The sequence below is a fragment of the Aptenodytes patagonicus genome, chromosome 4 (assembly GCF_965638725.1).
Source record: "Aptenodytes patagonicus chromosome 4, bAptPat1.pri.cur, whole genome shotgun sequence".
Lineage (NCBI taxonomy): Eukaryota > Metazoa > Chordata > Aves > Sphenisciformes > Spheniscidae > Aptenodytes > Aptenodytes patagonicus.
The window spans coordinates 59558542-59580635 of NC_134952.1; the positions used below are offsets into that span (position 1 = coordinate 59558542).

The 22094-nt window shown below is 43.7% G+C and overlaps 1 protein-coding gene across 3 annotated transcripts; it reads left to right on the top strand.

The window, feature by feature from the left end:
• The first annotated feature begins 40 nt into the window (after positions 1-40).
• On the top strand, positions 41-21765 carry CYP2U1 (cytochrome P450 family 2 subfamily U member 1). 3 transcript variants are annotated; one of them, XR_012995200.1, is made up of 6 exons: positions 41-476; positions 12432-13064; positions 17142-17303; positions 18302-18469; positions 18902-20171; positions 21289-21342. XR_012995200.1 is itself a non-coding variant. In XM_076336868.1 (6 exons), exons 1-6 carry the CDS (start codon positions 323-325, stop codon positions 21368-21370), a joined length of 1323 nt encoding a protein of 440 aa, XP_076192983.1. In that variant the 5' UTR covers positions 266-322; the 3' UTR covers positions 21371-21765. The 3 variants fall into 3 exon arrangements, 2 of the variants coding, with proteins under 2 accessions (XP_076192982.1, XP_076192983.1); XM_076336868.1 differs by having other exon boundaries at positions 266-476; positions 18902-19025; positions 21289-21765; XM_076336867.1 differs by having other exon boundaries at positions 18902-21359.
• The last annotated feature ends 329 nt before the right edge of the window (positions 21766-22094 follow it).

Consider the following 22094-nt stretch of genomic DNA (forward strand, 5'->3'; position numbering starts at 1 on the left):
GGGCGCGACGCCGCTTGAGGGGGCGGCGGCGGCGGCGGCCATGGCCACGGCCACGGCCACTTGGACGTGGCTACTGCGGGCCCCCACCGCCACCGAGCTGCTACTGGCGGCCCTGTGCTGGCTGGGCTGCTACTGGCTGCTGCGGCGGCCGCGGGCGCCGCCGGGGCTGCCGCCGGGCCCGGCGCCCTGGCCGTTAGTGGGCAACTTCGCCTTCGCCCTGCTGCCGCCGCCGCTGCTGAAGAGGTGGGCGGTGGAGGTGCGGGGCGGCGGCCGGGGCTCCCCTGCCTTTTCCCCCCACGTCTTCCTCACCGGCCTCACCAAGATGTACGGCAGCGTCTTCCGGATCTTTGTGGGCAGCCGCCCCTTCATCGTCCTCAACTCCTTCGGGGCGGTGCGGGAGGCGCTGGTGCAGAAGGCGGAGGTGTTCAGCGACCGGCCTTCCGTCCCCATCGTCCTCATGATCACCCGCAAGAAGGGTAAGGGCCCCCCGGGGGGCGGCTGCCGGACCCTAGCTCCGACGGGGCTGGCAGGCTGCTGGGGTGCCCGGCGGGCCGGAGGCGCGACCACAGCGGGTCCCGCTTGGTGAGCTGCCGCACGCTTAATGAACTGCCAGGGCGGCTCTTGGCAAGAATATCGAGCGGGAGCTGTTCGGTTTCGTGGCTGTTGTGCCGAAATTTATAAATAACTGTTTGTGAATTACAGGCTGAACTATCTACTTGCTTTTTGTTCATCGTGTGTGTCCCCTGCCCTGCTGGTGACAGAAAACATACAGAGAGAAAGTCACCCTACGTTTAGGTGAACATGCAGCATCCCTATGAACTTCACAGTGCTGCGGTGTGCACAACAGACAACGTCACCAAGACTGAAACGCCTCATCCCTTTACCTCTGTTTACAGTGAAGGGAATGGCGTTTGTGCAGGGACTTAAGAAACAGCTAGCCTGTCACCCAGGGACTTCCTGATTTTAGCTATATCAGGAGAAGAAATTTCGAATACTTTGGCAGTGGTATGAAATAATTTTGCCCTTCCCCAGTTCTTACTAAGGTAACAGTAGCTAAGAGCAGGCTTCTGTGGAGTCCCATAGCTGCGCAGTCTGTGCTGCCTGCATGCGAGCTACTGTTGCTGAGATGTTTGCAAGTGTGTTATTCCACTTCTCAAAACTTGCTGGGCATATTTGGGTTTTTTTTAATAGGTCAAAGGAGAGTTTACTAGCTTTCGCAAAAAAAGGGCATGGGGAGTTTAAACATATGATGGCAATACCGCAGTTAGAATTTCTTCATGTTTACCATTGCTGTAATTGGTTTAAAGGATTAAAAAATAAATGATTAATGATACTGGTTTAATGATGTTGGTCTGAGGCAGATCTTACTGGCATGTAGTTGTTACAGTGCATGAGTATTTTTAGGTACAGTACATTTAGCAAAGACTGGAGGAGGAAAGGGGAAGAGCAGTTAGACATTAGATCAATTTTAGCGGTTCTGTAAAACTGCATGTTCAGGCTTGTGGTGGATTTCTTTTTCCTTGAATGCTGTGAATTTTGTATGTTTCTTGTTTTTTGCAGACAGTTCTCTGTTAGACTTTTTTAAACACGGTGACACAAGAGTAGCCAGGGCAGTCGATGCATGTTACTTACAAGGAATTCATGTAAACACCTGACTAAAATCTCTGATAACCAAGTTAGCAGCTTCCATGGTTGGATGCTCCAGGGGAGTTGAAAGTGTCGGGAGCCTGTTGTCCGGAGCGTGCTGCGGCCAAGTGCAGGGACCCTGCTGTGCGGCGGCAGGGTCATTACGTTGCTTTACATTTTGTTTTCTCTGGAAGGTCACCACAGCTATGCTCAGGTACAGGGACTGTTATGTGAGGGTTACCCAGTTGTCCGTAAAATGTACCGAGCTGTTATGTATTGCTTACATTAGCTGGTGCAACAAGTTGAATTGCTGCAGATGCGAAAGTATTGTAGAATGAACCGCAGGGGTAGTGAATTTCCAGTACACAAAGGGAAAAGTCAGTGAATATGGGCAGTGTGGGCCTGCCTGGCCCCTGTGCAAGGAGGTTCTCCAAAAGCAGCTGGAAGTCACAGCTGTTCTGAATGGGCTGGCTTGGGTTTAGTGGTAGTATGTAGGAGATGACTGAACCTCTGCGAAGCTGCATTTGTGCTACTGGAAAGGCATAGTATAGGCACAATGTAAATCTCTAACTTCAGTTTTAAGATACTGTCCGTAACAGCTTTGGGCTAACAATTGTTTCTTTTTGTGTGTGGTTCATGGAGGAGACTTTGCTACGGATCAGGGCAGCAACAGTTGTATTTGTATGTACTAGGAAAGGAATCGATAGAAGTAGGATGATTGTGTAACTTCAGATCTACCACTCATGGCTTGGGTACTACAACGCTGGGATGCTTTGAGTCAGTAAGTGTGCATTTTGGATTCCTACATCTTCGTTCTGTAAACAAACTACCCAGTGTAAACTTATGGGGCTATTTTCTTTTAAGCTACATTTTCTGTTATAGTTTTGTCTTACCCAGCAGGTCAGCTCAGGGTAATGTTATGGAAGAAAGAAGGGCTTATCTCATCTGTGTGTGGCTCTATCACTTGTAAGATGCAAATAAAATACTATGCTCAGGGGAGAGCAAGTAGAAGGATCAGAAATGACAAATACTGCATTTCAACAACTGAGTAGCAAAGAAGGGAGGCCTTCTTGGCTGGATGGGAAGTGTGGTGAGAATTTAAGGGAGAAGGTAGAGGTCAATTCTTAATTGAAGGCTTCTGCACGTACACCTGCAGAAAGATAAATACTAGACTGGGGGGGGAAAAAGCAGGTTTTGGTATTTTTGTTTTAGTAAAGCATTTTTGTATTCTATAGTTATGAGAGGTAGCAAAGACTCAATCTCTAGAGTGGATGGAGCCTGAGTGGTTGTCTGCCTTTATAGTCCTGCCTTGTGCACATCCAGATGTGGACATCAGACGCACAGAAGTTAAATGTTATTAAATGTCGTGAATTCTGTGTTTGTCGATGTTCCTAGTGTTGCAGCAACACTAAAGCTAGCAGTGAGAAATTTATGTGTGTGTGGAGTTAGCCTTTGCCAGAACTTGCTTCTCATAAGGAATTGAATTTTTCATGTAAAAAGGGAGAATAAAACAAACTTTCTGGTTTTCTGTGTGTTTGGTTGCTTTGTTCGTTGTATTGAAAGGTTTTCATTGTCAGTTCATAGAAAATTAGCCCTCTGTAATGAGCATGAAGTCCTGGTTTTTCTGGGTTCTTGTTGCTTCAGAATTTATTATTGTATTTTCTTCAGGGTTTTTTTTTGTTTTGTTTGTTGTTGTTTTGTTTTCTTCTAAGAATACAGTCATCTGTGCTGGGTATGTTGACTTTTCAGGTCATGCAGAGATTTTCTTTGAAAACAGTGAAGTACTATTCCATTATTATGGCCTGGCAGCAATCCAGTTGGCAGTTTTCTTTTTTCCCTTCTCTCTGTTATTCTAACTTTATGCACTTCTTCCTCCTTATACTGTCTCCTATGTTATTCTTTCCCAATTTGAGAATCAATTATTAATATTCTGTAGTAGTTTGGGGTTTCGGGACTTCAGAAGACATCATGCCGCACAGCCATGCCCTGTGCAGGACTGCGGGAGAGACTCTGAGCGCAGGGAGGTTTGTTGTTGGTGTTAGCCTTCCCGTGTGGCTAGGAGTCTTCTTTACATTCAAAACAATAGGTCTCGTCTCTTTTATGAAGGTATTTGGATCCTAAAACTAATTTTCCTAATGACAGAAAGGGGGAGAGATTGTGGATGTATAGTCTGTTTTGGAGATATTTGCTGTGGGATAGAAATAGTGATAACATTGTTTTGTTCCAAGAAATCCACGTTTCTTCCCCAGCCCACCCACAAACCCTGAAGACCCAAGATGGTTCTCGGCCAAATTCAGCCCCAAATAAGCCTGTTTTTTCACCTACCCTACTTGAGGACACCAGTGCTACCAGGAAACATTACTTGAGAAAGGGAATCTGAAAAGTTGTTGGTTCTGTTTTTGAAGTGCCAGAGAGTAGACGTTCAAATAGGTTTCCTAAGGAATCTCTTCATGCAGAGAAGATGAAGTTCAGCTGATTCTCAGCTTGCTCTGACTCTTCATAATGTTCTGCTTATTTTGTTTAGGGCTTTTGAAGCTAGGTCATGTGTTTGTATTCTTCGGTCTGTTGTTGCTACTATGAGTAGATAATGTAATCAGAAAATCTGGCTAGAAAGATTACCAGCTTTATGTTACACTGTACTGTTTATACCTGTGGGATTGCATACCCTTCTGAGTACAGTTATCTCATTTACATATGCACAGATTTCTGTTTCTAGCTATAGATTTCTTAGTTGTTAATTCTCCTTTTTGCATTAGGGGCTATGAACATTAAGTTGTAATAGAAATGTAGGTAATGTTAAGTATTGAAACATGGTGCATCTTTCTATTGCTAATTTCTTATGGCCATTTCTCTTTCTTTTAAATTCAACGTTAAGATTTGCAGTTGACAGAGGAATTGATGTTGCTTTTATAAACTTTTTATTTCCAGAAAAAAACAGACGTGGTGTCACTGTACTAGAAGAACAAAAGCAGAACGAGCCCGTGTTTTGATGACTTTAAACTTTCTCAGGTTAACCATGGAGTACATTAGAAATAGCAGGTTGTGTATTTAGTTACCGGTGGTATCTTTGGTGTGGTCTGTTAATTCAGTAAGAGATGTTTCTGTTTGTAAGTGAGCAATATTTATACTTGAAGCTAAGGGTTTTAATTTAAGTGGTGTTTCATAACGACATAACCATGCAGAACACATGCCTAGAGGCATCAGAACTGTTGAGATGCAAATCAAGCAGGTTTTTGCCAAGTGCCTCTGAACCTGTCTTCACCTTCCCAGTTTGTTTGCAGCATGCATATCCTGTATTTTGATTATAAGTTAAAGAAGAACCTTGCTTGTAATAGAAATATGTACACACGCAAACAGTATTGAGAAGTTTGTATAACATGAAGGGTGTCCTGGTTTCGGCAGGGATAGAGTTAATTTCCTTTCTAGTAGCTAGTACAGTGTTTTGGATTTAGGATGAGAACAAAGTTGATAACACACCGGTGTTTTAGTTGTTGCTAGGTAATGCTTACACTAGCCAAGGACTTTTCAGCTTCCCATGCTCTACTGACTGAGGAGGCTGGAGGTGCACAAGAAGCTGGGAGGGGGCACAGCCAAACTGGCCAAAGGGACATTCCATACCATGTGACGTCATGCTCAGTACATAAACTGGGGAAAGCTGGCCGGGGGGGCCGCTGCTCGGGGACTGGCTGGGCATCGGTCAGCGGGTGGTGAGCAATTGTGCTGTGCATCACTTGTTTTGTGTATTATTATTATTATTATTATCATATTATTATTATCATTTTATTTCAATTATTAAACTGTTTTTATCTCAACCCACGAGTCTTTCTAACTTGTGCTCTTCCAATTCTCTCCCCCATCCCACCGGGGGGGGGGGGGAGTGAGCGAGCGGCTGCGTGGTGCTTAATTGCTGACTGAGATTAAACCACGACAAAGGGGAAAAGAAATGCAAACCAGTTTGTGTTTTAGTATCTTCTTATTCTGCCTCACTGAAGGAATTCCTGTCTCAGGACATTGAGGAGAAAAGGCTATAGCTAACATACGTCCCAGAGTACCAGTTCCTACAAAATTGTTATAAATTGTAATAAAGCATCTAGAGTACCTTTTCTCCATCTATTAGTGTCTTGCAAAGACTAATAAAACTATTGAGGTAACTGTTACGTTCATTTCACTGATTAGGAAAAGGAGGGACAGGATTTCCCAAACCTATTATAAAGAACCCCAGTCAGCAACTAAGTACCACACAGCTGCTTGCTCACCCTCCCTCCCACCCCCTGGGGGGGATGGGGGAGAGAATTGGGAAAAAAAAGTAAAACCTGTGGGTTGAGATAAAGATAGTTTAATAGAACAGCAAAGGAAGAGAAAATAATAATAATAAAAGAATATACAAAATAAGTGATGCACGATGCAATTGCTCACCACCCACTGACCGATGCCCAGCCCACTCCCAAGCAGCAATCGCTGCCCCTCAGCCAACTCCCCCCAGTTTATGTACTGAGCATGATGTCACATGGTATGGAATGTCCCTCTGGCCAGTTTGGGTCAGCTGTCCTGGCTGTGCCCCCTCCCAGCTTCTCGCTGGCAGGACATGGGAAGCTGAAAAGGCCTTGACTAGTGTAAGCACTGCTTAGCAACAACTGAAACGTCGGTGTGTTACCAACGTTGTTCTCATCCTAAATCCAAAACACAGCACTATGGCAGCTACTAGGAAGAAAATAAATGCTATCCCAGCTGAAACCAGGACAGTATCCACCCCTTATTCTATACCATCTATGTCATGCCCAGGTCCTACCCTTTGTAATACATCCCAATTAATCACCACCACCTTTCCTGTTTTTTGATATATATACACACAGATATCATTCCCTTAGTCTATGGGCTATCCCTCTAAAATATCTGTTGAGTTCATTTAGTCCATGACTTTGGGCTCCATCTGTCATAACAGTCCTTCAGGGCAGGAGAGATGGTGTGTGGTGTTGGACTGTTGCGTGCTGAAGCCAGTTCTGTTTCCATCACTGCTGCACTTTGCTCGGTTTCATCAAAGGTCATTCTTCATTCATCTGGGTGATTCTTACTGTAATACCATTGATATGGCATGTAGCGGCCATAGTAGTGATGACATACATATTACATAGCAGTTAACATCATACAATTCAATTCATTGGCTATTCTCACCCAAAATCAAATCCCCTTGAGGTACACATCGGACTTCCCCATCCTTCTGCATTACCCATCAAGTGCACCCAGGTCCCTGGGTTTGCCTTTGCCTGAAGGAGTAACCCAAACTGTCTTCCCCAGCATATTTTTTATGTGCGCTACAGGGACTTTATCCCCTTCTACAGTACGTAAAAGTTTTGATTGGGCAGGGCCAGCTCGATTGGCAGATCCCCTAGTGTTGGCTAACCAGGTGGCTTTTGCTCAATGTGTATCCCAATGTTTGAACGTCCCACCACCCATTGCTCTCAGTGTAGTCTTTAACAGTCCATTGTATCGTTCAATTTTCCCAGAGGCTGATAGGGGATGTGATACACCCACTCAATGCCGTGGTCTTTGGCCCAGGTGTCTATGAGGTTGTTTCGGAAATGAGTCCCGTTGTCTGACTCAATTCTTTCTGGGGTGCCATGTCGCCACAGGACTTGCTTTTCAAGGCTCAGGATAGTGTTCTGGGTGGTGGTACGGGGCATGGGATATGTTTCCAGCCATCCGGTGGTTGCTTCCACCATGGTGAGCACATGGCGCTTGCCTTGGCGTGTTTGTGGGAGTGTGATATAATCGATCTGCCAGGCCTCCCCATATTTATATTTCAGCCATCGTCCTCCATACCAGAGAGGCTTTAACCACTTGGCTTGCTTGATTGCAGCGCATGTTTCACATTCATGGATAACCTGCGCAATAGTGTCCATGGTCAAGTCCACCCCTCGATCACGAGCCCATCTGTATGTTGCATCTCTTCCTTGGTGGCCTGAGGTGTCATGGGCCCACCGAGCTAGAAATAATTCACCCTTATGTTGCCAGTCCAGGTCCACCTGAGCCACTTCAATCTTAGCAGCTTGATCCACCTGCTGGTTGTTTTGATGTTCTTCAGTGGCCCAACTCTTGGGTACGTGAGCATCTACGTGACAGACTTTTACAACCAGGTTCTCTACCCAGGCAGCAATATCTTGCCACAATGCGGCAGCCCAGATGGGTTTGCCCCTGCGCTGCCAGTTGCTCTGCTTCCATTGCTGCAACCACCCCCACAGGGCATTTGCCACCATCCATGAGTCAGTATAGAGATAGAGCACTGGCCACTTTTCTCATTCAACAATATCTAAAGCCAGGTGGATGTCTTTCACCTCTGCAAACTGACTCGATTCACCTTCTCCTTCAGCAGTTTCTGCGACTTGTCATATAGGACTCCATACATCAGCCTTCCACCTCCAATGCTTTCCCACAAGACGACAGGACCCATCAGTGAACAGGGCATATTGCTTCTCATTTTCTGGCGGTTTATTATACACTGGGGCCTCTTCAGCACACGTCATGTCCTCCTCTGGTGATACTCTGAAATCTTTGCCTTCTGGCCAGTCTGTGATCACTTCCAAGGTTCCTGGGTGACTGGGGTTTCCTATTCGAGCCCGTTGTGTGATCAGTGTGACCCACTTACTCCACGTAGCATCAGTTGCATGGTGTGTAGAGGGGACCCTCCCTCTGAACATCCAGCCCAGCACCGGCAGTCGGGGTGCCAGGAGGAGCTGTGCTTCAGCACTAACCACTTCCGAAGCAGCTCGAACCCCTTCATGTGCTGCCAATATCTCTTTTACAGTTGGAGTATAGTGGGCCTTGGATCCTCTGTATCCCCGACTCCAAAACCCTAGGGGTCGACCTCGAGTCTCCCCTGGTGCTTTCTGCCAAAGGCTCCAGGTAGGGCCGTTCTCCCTGGCTGCGGTGTAGAGCACATTTTTTACCTCTTGTCCTGCCCAGACTGGCCCAAGGGCTACTGCATGAACTATCTCCCGTTTAATTTGTTCAAAGGCTTGTCGTCGCTCAGGGCCCCACTTGAAATTGTTCTTGTTCCGGGTCACTTGATAGAGAGGGCTTACAATCAGACTGTAATTTGGAATATGCATTCTCCAAAAACCCACAACACCTAAGAAAGCTTGTGTTTCCTTTTTGCTAGTTGGTGGAGACATGGCTGTTATTTTGTTGATCACATCCCTTGGGATCTGATGACGTCCATCTTGCCATTTTATTCCTAAAGACTGGATCTCCCGTTCAGGTCCCTTGACTTTACTTTGTTTTATGGCAAAACCGGCTTTCAGAAGGTTTTGGACGGTTTTCTTCCCTTTTTCAAAAACTTCCCCTTCTGTGTTGCCCCATACGATGATGTCATCAATGTATTGCAGGTGTTCTGGAGCCTCACTCTGTTCCAGTGCAGTCTGGATCAGTCCATGGCAAATGGTGGGGCTGTGTTTCCACCCCTGGGGCAGTCAATTCCAGGTGTACTGGACGCCCCTCCAAGAGAAAGCGAACAGTGGTCTGCACTCTGCTGCCAAAGGGATTGAGAAAAACGCATTAGTGATATCAATTGTGGCATACCACTTGGCTGCCTCTGACTCCAGTTCATATTGAAGTGCTAGCATGTCCAGCACGGCAGCACTCCGTGACTTCAGTGCAGTGGTGTGACTTCATTCAGGCCACGATAGCCTACTGTTAGTCTCCACTCTCCATTAGACTTTTGCACTGGCCATATGGGACTGTTAAAGGGTGAGTGAGTCTTGCTGATCACTCCTTGGCTCTCCAGTCGATGAATCAGCTTATGGATGGGCATCAAGGAGTCTCAGTTGGTGCGATATTGCTGCCGGTGCACTGTTGTGGTAGTGATCAGCACCCGTTGTTCTTCGACCCTCAGCAACCCCACAACAGAAGGGTCCTCCGAGAGACCAGGCGACGTAGACAGGTGTTTAATTTCCCCTGTCTCCAAGGCAGCTATACCAAAAGCCCACCGGTACCCTTTTGGGTCCTTGAAATACCCTCTCCTGAGGTAGTCTGTGCCAAGGATGCACAGAGCCTCTGGGCCAGTCACAATGGGGTGCTTTTGCCACCCATTCCCAGTTAGGCTCACTTTGGCCTCCAATACAGTTAGCTGTTGGGATCCCCCCTGTCACTCCAGAAATACCGATGGGTTCTGCCGCTTTATAGCTTGATGGCATGAGGGTACACTGTGCACCAGTGTCCACTAGAGCCTTATACTCCTGTGGGTCTGATGTGCCAGGCCACCGAATCCACACAGTCCAGTAAACGCGGTTGTCCCTTTCCTCCACCTGGCTGGAGGCAGGGCCCCTCTAGTCCTGGTCATAGTATTCGTTACTCACTTCTTGTGGCTATGAGTCAGGAGTCCCTTTATTAAGATCAGGAGTAAGATCAGCCCTTCTACGCTGTCTGGGGAACTGCCCACTGGAAACTGGAGCAGCAATTTTCCTGGAAGAACCCCCTTTTGTGATTGTTTTTCCTTGCAACTCACGTACCTGTGCCTCTAGGGTCGAGGTAGATTTTCCATCCCACTTCCTCATGTCCTCTCCATGGTCATGCAGGTGAAACCACAGGGTGGCCCGTGGTGTGTACCCACACTCTCTTGAGCAGAGGAATGCTTACTCCTAATAGCCGAGATACTGGTCCGTACAGGTGGGGAGCAGGACATATCCTCTTTGAGTTGCTGGACCTCCTGGGACAGTTTCTCCACAGCCGAGATGCAGGCCTGTAGGGAGGAAGAGAGACTTTCTTCATATTGCTGGAGTTGGCCAGCCAATTCATCTACCATTTGTCCCTCTCCGTCTTTCCAGGTCGTTACTGCCAATGAGTTGGCATACAACGATGGCACGTTCCGTACAAACTTCCGCCACATGGGTCGCATGCACTTGATTTCATCTGGATCTTTGGATAACTGCTCGTTGTCCAGGTCATCATAAATCAACTCCAGCACGGCTAATTCCCTCAGGTACTGGACACCTCTCTCCGTGGTGATCCACTTGCCTGGGTGACATATAACATCTTCCTTGAAGGGATACTTTTCCTTCACACCTGACAGGAGTCACCTCCAGAGGCTGAGGGCTTGTGCGCCTTTTCCAATCGCTTTGTCAATGCCCCCTTCCCTGGAAAGGGATCCCAGCTGCTTGGCTTCCCTACCCTCCAATTCCAGGCTACTGGCCCCATTATCCCAGCACCGGAGCAGCCAGGTGACGATGTGCTCACCTGGACGACAGCTGAAATCTTTTCGCATGTTTCACAGCTCACTCGGGGACAGGGATTGGGTGGTTACTGCCTCGTTTATGAGTTCTGCCTCTTCCTCCTCCTGTTCTTGTGATGGGCCTGTTTTAGAGTAGTCTGCCTCGTCCACTTCTTCCCTTAGTAGGGGAAGAGTTTCTTCCCTTACTAAACAAGCTGACTTTTGCTTCCAAGATTTCTTCTTGTGTATGGGGGCGACAGATACCAGCATGGGTTGGTTCTCTGGTTCAGCTGCAGTGCCTGCCGCTGGGGTTGGAATAGCCACAGTATTCTTAAATAGTTTTTTAACCCTAAGCAAGACCTGACACACATTCAGAGACATAGCAATAGGAACATGCTAGTTTGAACATCCCAAAGATATGCAAAATTCTTAGGAGCTATTGTAATTAGCCTGGAGGAGAAGGGGGAGGTGGAGGAAGATGTCTCCCTCATAGGTTGGCTCTCCGAGAAGAAAAAGTAAAAAGTGTAATTATTAATAATTTCCAGTAGATGGCTCCCAAAGTACAGAGGTGACAGCAGTGCTGAGTTCAAATACAAGATTGGTCTCACGTCCAATAATTTTATCATACCATAAGCCAGTGTTACACAGTACAGCAAAGCGATAACCTTAGTCCACCTGCCAGAGGTGATAAACAGCAGATAAATACTGATAAACAGTATATATGACAAATAAGGTGTTACGTAACACAACTCTGTGAACAAATACAACAACTCTGAGAGCAAATAAATCAACGTTGTGACCAGCGACTACTAAACTACTATAATGAATGCTTATAACAAATTTGTTTTAACACGCTCTGGTCAGATCTGTCGTTATCTCAACCCTTCATGCCCCATGTTGGACGCCAAAAAGAACTGTCGTGGTTTAACCCCAGTCGGCAACTAAGTACCACACAGCCGCTCACTCACCCTCCCCTCCCCCCGTTGGGATGGGGGAGGGAATCGGGAAAAAAAAAGTAAAACCTATGGGTTGACATAAAGATAGTTTAATAGGACAGCAAAGGAAGAGAAAATAATAATAATGACAAAAGAATATACAAAAGAAGTGTTGCACGATGCAATTGCTCACCACCCGCTGACCGATGCCCAGCCCACTCCCAAGCAGCGATCGCTGCCCCCCGGCCAACTCCCCCCAGTTTATGTACTGAGCATGATGTCACATGGTATGGAATGTCCCTTTGGCCAGTTTGGGTCAGCTGTCCTGGCTGTGCCCCCTCCCAGCTTCTCGTGCACCTGGCAGAACATGGGAAGCTGAAGAGTCCTTGACTAGTGTAAGCACTACTTAGCAACAACTAAAACATCGGTGTGTTATCAACATTGTTCTCATCCTAAATCCAAAACACAGCACTATGGCAGCTACTAGGAAGAAAATAAACTCTATCCCAGCCGAAAGCAGGACATTCCTTTAGGTCCTAGCCCAGCGCTTGGGATAGATTTGCTATGTATTGTTTCCTTCTTTTCTGGCTCTTGGGTTGCATGCCTGTCTAACTATTTCTTCTTGAAAATAGAGCATTTTGGTTTCAGACTCTCCCTTTCTCTTCCAGGTGTTATTTTTGCACCTTACGGCCCTGTCTGGAAGCAACAGAGGAAATTCTCTCTCTCAACACTGCGTCATTTTGGAGTAGGAAGACACAGCTTAGAGCCTAAAATCATTGAGGAGCTGAAGTTTATAAAGGAGGAAATGCTGAAGCATGGAAAGGATTCATTTAATCCCTTTCCGATCATTCGCAATGCAGTGTCCAATGTTATCTGCACTATGGCCTTTGGCAGGCGTTTTAACTACGAAGATGTTGAGTTCAAGACGATGCTGAAGAATATGGCCCGCGCACTAGAGCTAAGCGTGAACAGCTATATGATCCTGGTCAATATCTGCCCTTGGCTGTACTACCTTCCCTTCGGGCCTTTCCGGGAACTTAGGAAAACAGAATTAGATATTACTGCTTTTCTAAAGAAAATAATTGCACAGCACAGGGATACACTGGATGCAGCAAATCCCAGGGACTTCATTGATATGTACTTAATCCATGCAGAAGAAGAAAAAAACAACAAGGAGAGCAGTTTTAATGAAGACTACCTATTTTTTATCATTGGTGACCTCTTCATCGCAGGCACAGACACTACTTCCAACACATTACTGTGGTGCCTGCTCTACATGTCTCTCTACCTAGAAGTACAAGGTAAGACTATTTTTATTCTAGGTGTTTTATTCCAAACTGGAAAGCTCTAGATGGATGTTCAGAAACAGAAGCAAACAGTGACAGTAGAGAAGTCATTTGGAGTGCAAATAGTACATGTGTATGTGTAATTTGAAAGGTTGATATGTAATTGATCGTCTTCTATCCTGCTCTGCTATGATGATCTCTAGGTTAGTGCTATATATTAACTATCTAAATGGCCCTTTAGTTTATGCATTTCTTCTGTTTTGGGACAACTTTATCTTTCCCAAGCAATTCCAGGGAACCTTAGCAAGTTTCAAAAGCTTTGACAATTGTGGCATTCCAGGCCTATAGTAGTGGTATAAGATATGTGAGATACGTACTGGTAAGCTCTGCTTTTATGCCTCCCTGAGCAAGTAGGTTCTGGAGCCTAGCGGCAGAGTCTGGGGAAGTGAAACACTACCTACTGTACCAGAAGATCAAATTAGAGACAGCTTGAGCAAATTGGGCTTACACAAGTCCAGGGTGCCAGCTGGTCAGTGTCGTTGCAAGGCCTCTCCCCGTCAGTCTTGAACGGTCATGGCAGTTGGGTAGGTTGCTGATTACGGGGGCGGGGGAAAAGGCACATGGAGCACGTGGCCCCAGAGGAGAGGCAGAAGGAACGCTAACAGTGTTAGGGAAAGACGACTGAGGGGAGACCTTACGCTGTCTACAACTACCTGATCGGAAGATGCTAAGAAGATGGAGGCAGTCTCCTCTGAGATGTGCAGTGGAGGGAAGAGAAGCAGCAGAGAGTCTGCAACAAGAAAATTCTGATCAGATACCAGGAAAAAAAATTGGCCTATGAAGATAGCAAGGAGTGCAACAGTTTGCCCCAAGAATTAACAGAATCTCCGACTTTGGAAGTATTCAAAACTCAGTGGGGTATGACCCTGACTAGTCTGATCTACCCTCAGAGTTGGATCTAACTTGGAAGATGATTTTGCTTTCAGTAAGGGTTTAGATCAGATGACCTCCAAGGGTTCCTTGCAACCCAAATTATTTGATGGTGCTATGATCTGATTACTGTTTGTGACAGAGTTCTAGAAAATGACTTGTAGATTTTTGTGGATATAAAAAACACCAATGGTGTTAGAGAGGTTACAATATTAAAATAGTACTTGCTAGAGTTGTATTTCAGGACTTCATAGGATAAATTTCCATCACCAAAGACTTAAAATTAATTTTGGTTAAATATTTTTCTATACTGAGTCTTGTTACAGTACATGTGGTTGCAAAGCCAGTGTTTTCTTTAGTACCATTTAGCAAATTTAGATGGTTGAATTTAAGAAAAATAAAGCAATTGATTTATTAATTTATTAGCAGCTTCTCCTAAAGTCCTACATAGCAACTGATTTCCACTAGAAGGATTGTTGGGTATACGTGGACTGGAAACCTTGGCAGGATGGACAATTCTACTTAGGTAATTCTACCTCAGTTTATAGTAATGAAACATTTCCCCGAGAGACCACTGCTTTGCCCAGACTTCTTGCTAACCTGGAGTGAAGAAGGGTAAACCTCAAGTTATCTAAGAACAATATAAACCTGGAATACTTTTATCAGGTATTTGAGATTTTGAGGTTTTCATGTGCTGCAGCTGCTTTGCAAATAAGCAAATAGATACTTGTTTACAGGACCTATCTGTCTGGAATAATCTCTTTAAATAGGTCAAGATCATAGTTTATTGCACAAAGTCAACCACATTGTTGAGCAAAGATTGCAAAATAAGGCATCAGTTCAGTATGGGAGAGAGAATCCACCGGGGACAAATGTAAAATAAATTTTATTGCATAGCCTTATTCTTCTATTTTTAATGGTTGTGTGTTATCACTGCTTGACTTGATACGCAGTTACATGAATTAGATATGTTCTAAATTACACAAATGAGATCTAGAAGAGTTTTGTGTTTGGTTTTTTTTAAACCCTTTCCCTACTGCCTGGTACTGTACGTGTATACGCTAGTCAGTTTTCTCTCTTCTGCCCATCTCTAACAGTTTTATTGCCTCTCTCTGATTTCACCTTTCCTTATGCTATGGCTGTTGTCAAACAATATAAATAAGCTCAGTAGTCCAGAGTGTATCACTTAGCTGTGTAATGTGATTCTCTTACTTCTAATATCCCGTTCCTTATGTATCCTGATTGCCTGGGAGTCATGTATGGGCCTCTTTTTTTTTTTCCTGGTAGGATGTTTCTCTTATCCCCTAAAGGAAATACCTGGATTGCATAACTTTTAGCAGTAGCAAATGTTGCAGACATGGAAAGGCAAATGAAGGGCTATCGGGGGGAAAATCAGAAAGAATGTATTTGTCTGTGGAAGCCAGTTTTGCTTTTTACATGGAAAAAGAGAAGGGTGGGTATGCACATGTGTGTGCGTGCGTGCATGTAGGGAGGCAGTGGGGAGTATTTGGTTTGGTCTGCTCCCTGACTTGGTTTTAGTCCTTGACTTCTGAAGATCTGTGAGATTTTTAAATATATGAAATGTAGTGAAGCAGTTCAAATAACATGCTGTTAGCGGAGAACTCCTGAAGTCTACGTTTTTGCAGTTGGTAATGTGAGCAGCAGTTTGGCTGCTTTCTGTGTAGTTCCACATATCTTTACAAATTCCGGAGAAACGTGGTTCAGGATAAAATGGTGATGTGACATTTAGCATGAGACAGTCTCCTTAATTTTTTTTTTTTTAATATTGAAAACTTTACTTGTTTAAATTACTGTGGACGTGCATACCTGAATACAGGGCTATAATGTGTCATTAAAAAAAGTAGCAAAACCCCACAAAGCAGGTACTCGAGAGCCACAACATTAGCAAATCCCTTACTGTCGAGGTATTTTTTACCGTGTGTTCCTCATACGAGAACTTGTTTCCCTAGCGAACCCAGGAGGTGGCAGCAACTGTTTGTTCAACGCGGTTCAAACGGTATTTCTAAATGCTTCTCTGAAAACAGAGAAACTTTTTTGCATTGAGCTTTTATTTAATCTTGAATCAGTGCTAAGGAGAGAAAAGAGCAAAAACTCGAGAGTATCAGAAGCCTGGATTCTGAATCTTGGAAAGTGCAAGCAGGACAACTACAAAATATTCAGGATATCAAGGGTGAAAAAGGAAAACTGACTTTTATTATTTTTGATTAAAGGTTAATTTTGAGGTCTCCTCTTTCAAGATTGTCTTTTGCTGTGTAGCCAGATTCCAGGTTACCTGGAGGAAAAGGCGCATCATCCTGTACGTGGGTGAAGCAAATCTTGCATCTTGGAAACTTCTGTGAAGAGAATTACTTGTATGCTGAGCCTTTAGTGAGATGAAAGGGGCAAATATTTTGACACTTTGTGCCTCACGTGAATGAGAGAGGAGATAAGCTCGTTAACTTCTGTTTTTCCTTTGCAGAAGGGCTGTGTGGGGGAAGGAGCATCTGCTGCTGCCTTTTGGGGGAACTGGGAAATAGCTGAGTTTAGGTTCTGTGAACAGAAAGTAGGAAACAGCCAGAACAAGTTAAATGGCTTCAATGCTTGCAGTAACAGCACCAGAATTCCAGCTCCAGAATGAATTATCTAAAGCGGCTGCGTAAAAAGCTTCCCCATTCCTTCACCACCTTTCCCAGTTCTGAGAACTGGATCTCCCCAGGGAGAGAGGCCAGCTCAGGCACGCACTGTGCCTGAGACTGCAGTCTCTTTTTGTTCATTATTTTAATGCAGGCCAGAAGCTTGATGTTTTCACCGTTCAAATTACTGTATAGTTAAACTCTTAAACTAAGATTATGAATACGTTTGGAACTGGAACAGAACTTTTCCTATACTTTTCCAATACAGAAGTGCTAGCAATGTCTGTCATCTCAGTAGCTTCACTCTTGACAGTTGTCAGGATTGCGCTTGGTTGTTTTGTTCTTAACTGAGTCTGTTCTTAAGGCTTTTGTTGGCGTAGTTATTTCAGCTAGGGATTACATGCCGTGTAGTCATTTTTGACAAATCTATGTAAACAATGAAGCATAGGCAAATGAAATTGAGATGATGTCTTCTCACATATTGTGCATCTTTTTTTATTTTTTTATTTTATTTTTCTTCTTTGAATAGAGAAGGTTCATGCAGAAATTGAAGCAGTTCTAGGACATGACAAAGTTCCCTCTCTTACCCACAAGGCTCAAATGCCCTTCACAGAGGCAACCATTATGGAAGTGCAGAGAATGACTGCGGTTGTTCCCCTTTCTATTCCTCGAATGGCCTCAGAAACTGCTGGTAAGCATTTGTAGAGACTTGTTAATACAGTGTTTCTTTTGTGGATGAAGAGCTGATGGGACATCTAGTGAGAATTTACAAAGACCTCATTTATGTATTAGACATGTAATCCAAGTATAAAATGCCGTTTATAGAGAGTAGGTGGGCTTGAGATACTCCTCTGTTTAAGCAGCATGTCTGATCTAACATCCAGCAGTTTTCTAATTTAGAGCGATTTCTTTTCTGGGGGTCAGCTTGTGTTGACTGATGTGCTTAGTGGTAGTTGGCAGCTGAGACTCCACCTTTGTACCTGAAACGGCAGAGTTGGTTTTGGCCATCTGGCACAGAGGTCTGAAAACATCAATTTGGAGCAATTGGTTTGCTAAAGCTTGAAAGGCTTATACCATTGAGCTCCGCATCTACAGAAAACAATAATAAATATCCTTTTTGAAGTCATCTTGTTGGCTATATGTTTTCATAAACATAGCTGAACACTGGCTAAAGTGAGTGGGAGGTAGCAATACTTGGTTTTCTAACCCAGTACTGAATTGATCTGCTTTTTTAAGTGTTTTGGCTTGCAGGACAGTGAGGTGCAACAAGCTGAAATGAGACTAGCCAGTTCAAACCCCTTTGGTGATAACAGTTCAAAACCCGTCCCTCTTCCTTACCTCCACCTTCACTGCGGTGGGGCTCTGTGACAGCACAGGAACAGGAGGAAATCGGGTCACAGCACTTCCATGCAGCAGAGTGCGTTTCTAACGATTGCTGCTGCCTTTTCCCCGCAGGGAGCTGTTGGTGTAACTTCTTGTCTTTCCAGCTGCTCTGGCCTGTGTGATTCTGACCCAGGCAGGCTAGCAGAGATCACCTTTGCCTTAAGCTCCTGCTACGTTTGCAGCCCGCAGTTAGGGATCTGTATCATTTTTGTGACATCTTCTAGTCATCTTTTTAATAAGTGTAAGTCTCCCGCGTTTACTTCTAGCAACTTGTCAGATCCACTGTCTCTGTGCTTTTGTTTAAAGTGCTGCAGGGATATACTATTCCGAAGGGCAGTGTGATCGTGCCCAACTTGTGGTCAGTACACAGAGATCCTAATGTTTGGGAGAAACCAGATGAATTTCAACCATCAAGATTTCTGGACGAAAATGGCCAGCTAATTAAGAAAGAGGCATTCATTCCTTTTGGAATGGGTAAGCTATCCACATGCAGTCAGTAGCTGGTTGGGGATGGTGGTGGTGTGTCAAGTGTAGGGCCTTGGAGGCGTGAGATGTTGCACATAGGACCAACTACAGAATTTGTTTTATTATTACAGTTGGTGGCTTGCAAAATGGGTTGGGGTCCTAAAAGCTCCAGTTGCCAGGCAGAAATGAGAAATGATGAATTGTTCTTTGATAATACTTTTGCGATGGATGTAAATGCTGTGAAGCGTTTACTGCTATGAAGCAGTACAGCTGAGCAAGGCTTAGACTCAAATGCAGGAGACATAAGCTTCAGAGTTCATAGCTTCATAGTAGCTTGAGCCTTTCCGTGTTTGGACTATGCTAGCATAGGAACTGCATGTATGTTAACAAATGGATCAACAGTATAAAAACAGTAACATGTCTCTTCTAACTGTTCTTTAGGTAAACGTGTGTGCATGGGAGAGCAGTTGGCAAAAATGGAGCTGTTCTTAATTTTTGCAAGTCTAATGCAAAGTTTTACCTTTTTGTATCCTGAAAATGCTGCAAAACCATCTATGGAGGGAAGGTTTGGTCTAACTTTAGCTCCATGTCCATTCAATATAATAGCTTTGAAGAAATGATATAACATCAAAAAAGATTAAACAAAGAAACACTGCACTTTTAAAATCCAGCTTTATTTTGTTTCCAGCTTATTTTGTTACTTTCTTTCCAGAAAAACACCAACTGCATAGGCTTTCATATTCAGTGAGAATGATCCGTTTACACTTCTGGAAGGAGAAGATTTTTTTGTCAGCTGTTGCATTCCACAAATGAACTGACAGCATAGTTTGCAATGTGATATTACAACTTGCTGGGCTTAACCCCTTTGTCCATAAGCTATTACTGTCAGTTTGTCAATTATTTATTATGGGAGAATGGTCCAAAACATCCATTAATGCTTTAGCAAATAGTAATTGTTATTTTGGTAAAAGCAGTACGTAAACATTTAATTTACCAAATGAGTGGAGGACATCATCTAAAACGAAAAGGATTAATGAACGAGAGGGTATTAGCATTTTCTGTGTAAAGAAACGTTATAACTGAGCTTAAATAATGACAAATACTTTTTGGAAATGACTAAATGACACTTCTTTTAACCTTGGAGGATTCTTTCTTGCAAGTAACTCATAGATGTAGATTGGATCGAATCAGTCTGGATTCCTGGATCCAAACATTCTTGACTATCAGGGCTCACCATAAACAAGCAGGTACCAACTCTGAAAACCCAGGCGTGGAGGCCAAATGAATCCTGGAATATACCATGTTCTTAACATGAAAGGAGTGTGCAGCGTCTGGATGCAGATGTTTTATCTCAGAATATAAATGAGAGCAGATTTCTCTAACAAGAAACAGAAGTCTGTTCTCTCTGGTGCCAAGCAGATATTCAAGACATCTGTGCTGCCACCTCACATTTGCTGTTTTCCCCACGTCAGCAGTGGCTGCAGTCTGGACGAGACCAACAGCCCGCTCATTGGGGAGAACTCTACGTGCATGATCCTGAAGTTGGTGCTTGCACTCAGGTTTTTCATTTACAGGCAGTGTGGACAGTACTGCCACAACCTGTTTGGCTTTGGGAACTGGAGTCTTACTTCAAATATGGCATCAATACGGCACTACAGATGCAGGTCTTATACATTTAGGCATGGAACATGAGGAATCTGACAAACTTGAGGTTTGAGTATAAAGGCTTTCTTTTTGTTATCTTCCATATGGAGTAAAAAGATCTGTAGTTCATACAATATTAGTGTATCAGTACCTTACTCTTTTCATATGCAAAATTTTAGTGCTGTTTACCACTATCAAACCAATTGCCAAGGAAACCTGTTGGTAGGTGTTTGGGAAGGGGGCACTCAGTCTTGCCTTTCGTTTGAAAGATCTCTCAAGCATCGAAAGTGATCTTTTGGGGGACATGTAACAATTAACCTTTAAATAATTGTTCTTAATCATCTTTATACACCTTTTGATCTAGCAGAACTTCATATCAGATGAAATAAGTACATGTGTACTCTTTTAAGGAATTTCCCCCTTCCCCCCCCCCAGAGATCAAGAAAATACTAGTGGTCCTCCTCATGTCAAGTTTACAAGACTGGAATGTGAAACTGACTGTAAAGTGGAATTGGGTATTCCACAGCAGAAACTAAACCTAAATTGTAAAAGAAGAGTCAACTCTTCAGCTTTAAATCAACCTCTGTTTTTGTCACTTTTTAACTTGAAGTTTTAGAAGCCAGGTAGTGCCTAGCAAGGACTGTAAGATAGTTATTTTGGATTTAAATTAAGGTTTTCTGTTAGCTGTTTTGAATAGCAGAGGGGCTTAATTTCTGAATTATGTATTTGGTTGGTCAGGTACCCCATGGTTTGTGTAAGAACTTCCAGTTCTTATATAGGCTAGCTTTTGACTTTATAGGTTAGCCCGTGCTTGTGTTAAATTTTTTCTTTGTATGAAATTTTTGAAAATCCCATAGCACAATAAAAGGTTGAGTTTGGTAGCAATGCTAGTAAACTTGCACTAAAAGCTGACAGTATTGGAGTAATAAGCACTTCTTTAACTTTATATTTTCCAATTAATAAATAGATTCTGTACAGTTGGGATTTTTGTCTGGAAATCCTTAAAATGGTATATGCTTAATTGCAAAGCTAAAATTAAGTGCTGATAATATTTATCTTTCTGTTGATGTGCCTCTTTAAGCAATGTAATGATGTTGGTGTGCAACTGATTGCTTATATAGAATACGTGTCCTTTTAATCGATGAGGACACATTTGAAAAGCACTTTATTTTTTTTTTTTACAGATTCCAAAGAAGGCACAATTCGCATAATCCCCTAGTATGTGGAATTGTACATATTTGTGCTCGTTTTGCCTGCTGGGTTTAGTTTAAAATGTCACCTTTGAAACCTATCCTTCGAAAGTTATCCTTCTACAAATAGTACTTTGAGATGCGGTTTTTGATGATACCTATAAGCAAATGCTGCATAGTGCGACAAGCTAAAAATACTGATGTGAAGATGCGACCATGTCAATGTCTGCCAGAATGCAAGATGCTGTTGGAAATGACAATAAAGACCTGCCTTTCATGCCTTCCAGATGCACTGAAATTTTCATAGGATGCCATGAAAGTAGCTAAACAATAGCATAATAAGAAGAAAAATGTATGTTTATATAAGTGGATGGCTATTTCTGAATGCTGAAAATGTCTTTGTTTCTAAAAAGGACTTCAGACTTTGCTTCAGTGTAATTTTTTTTTTAATAAAGTAATTCCCAAGTGTTTTACAGCTTTGCATAGTCATTTTAATGAGTTCCACTTTTTGACTAAGCTTGTGGTGTTTGGTGTTTTACATCTTACAAAGAAAGCTTTTGAGTGAGAAGATGTTACAAAATGTTTTGGATGAGGAGTGCAGGTGGTGAGGAAATTGGGAAAATACAATGCCAGGCATGTTATGAGCAAAAGATAGAAAGAGTATGTCTGCTCATTCTCTCAGTGCAGTTTTAAAAACACTGTTAGTCGGAATAAAAGGAGGAGAGAGAAGAGTAGAGATGAGGAAGATAAAAAGGCGAGTGAGTTGCCACCAGGAGGAGATGCACAGTCTGAGGAACGAG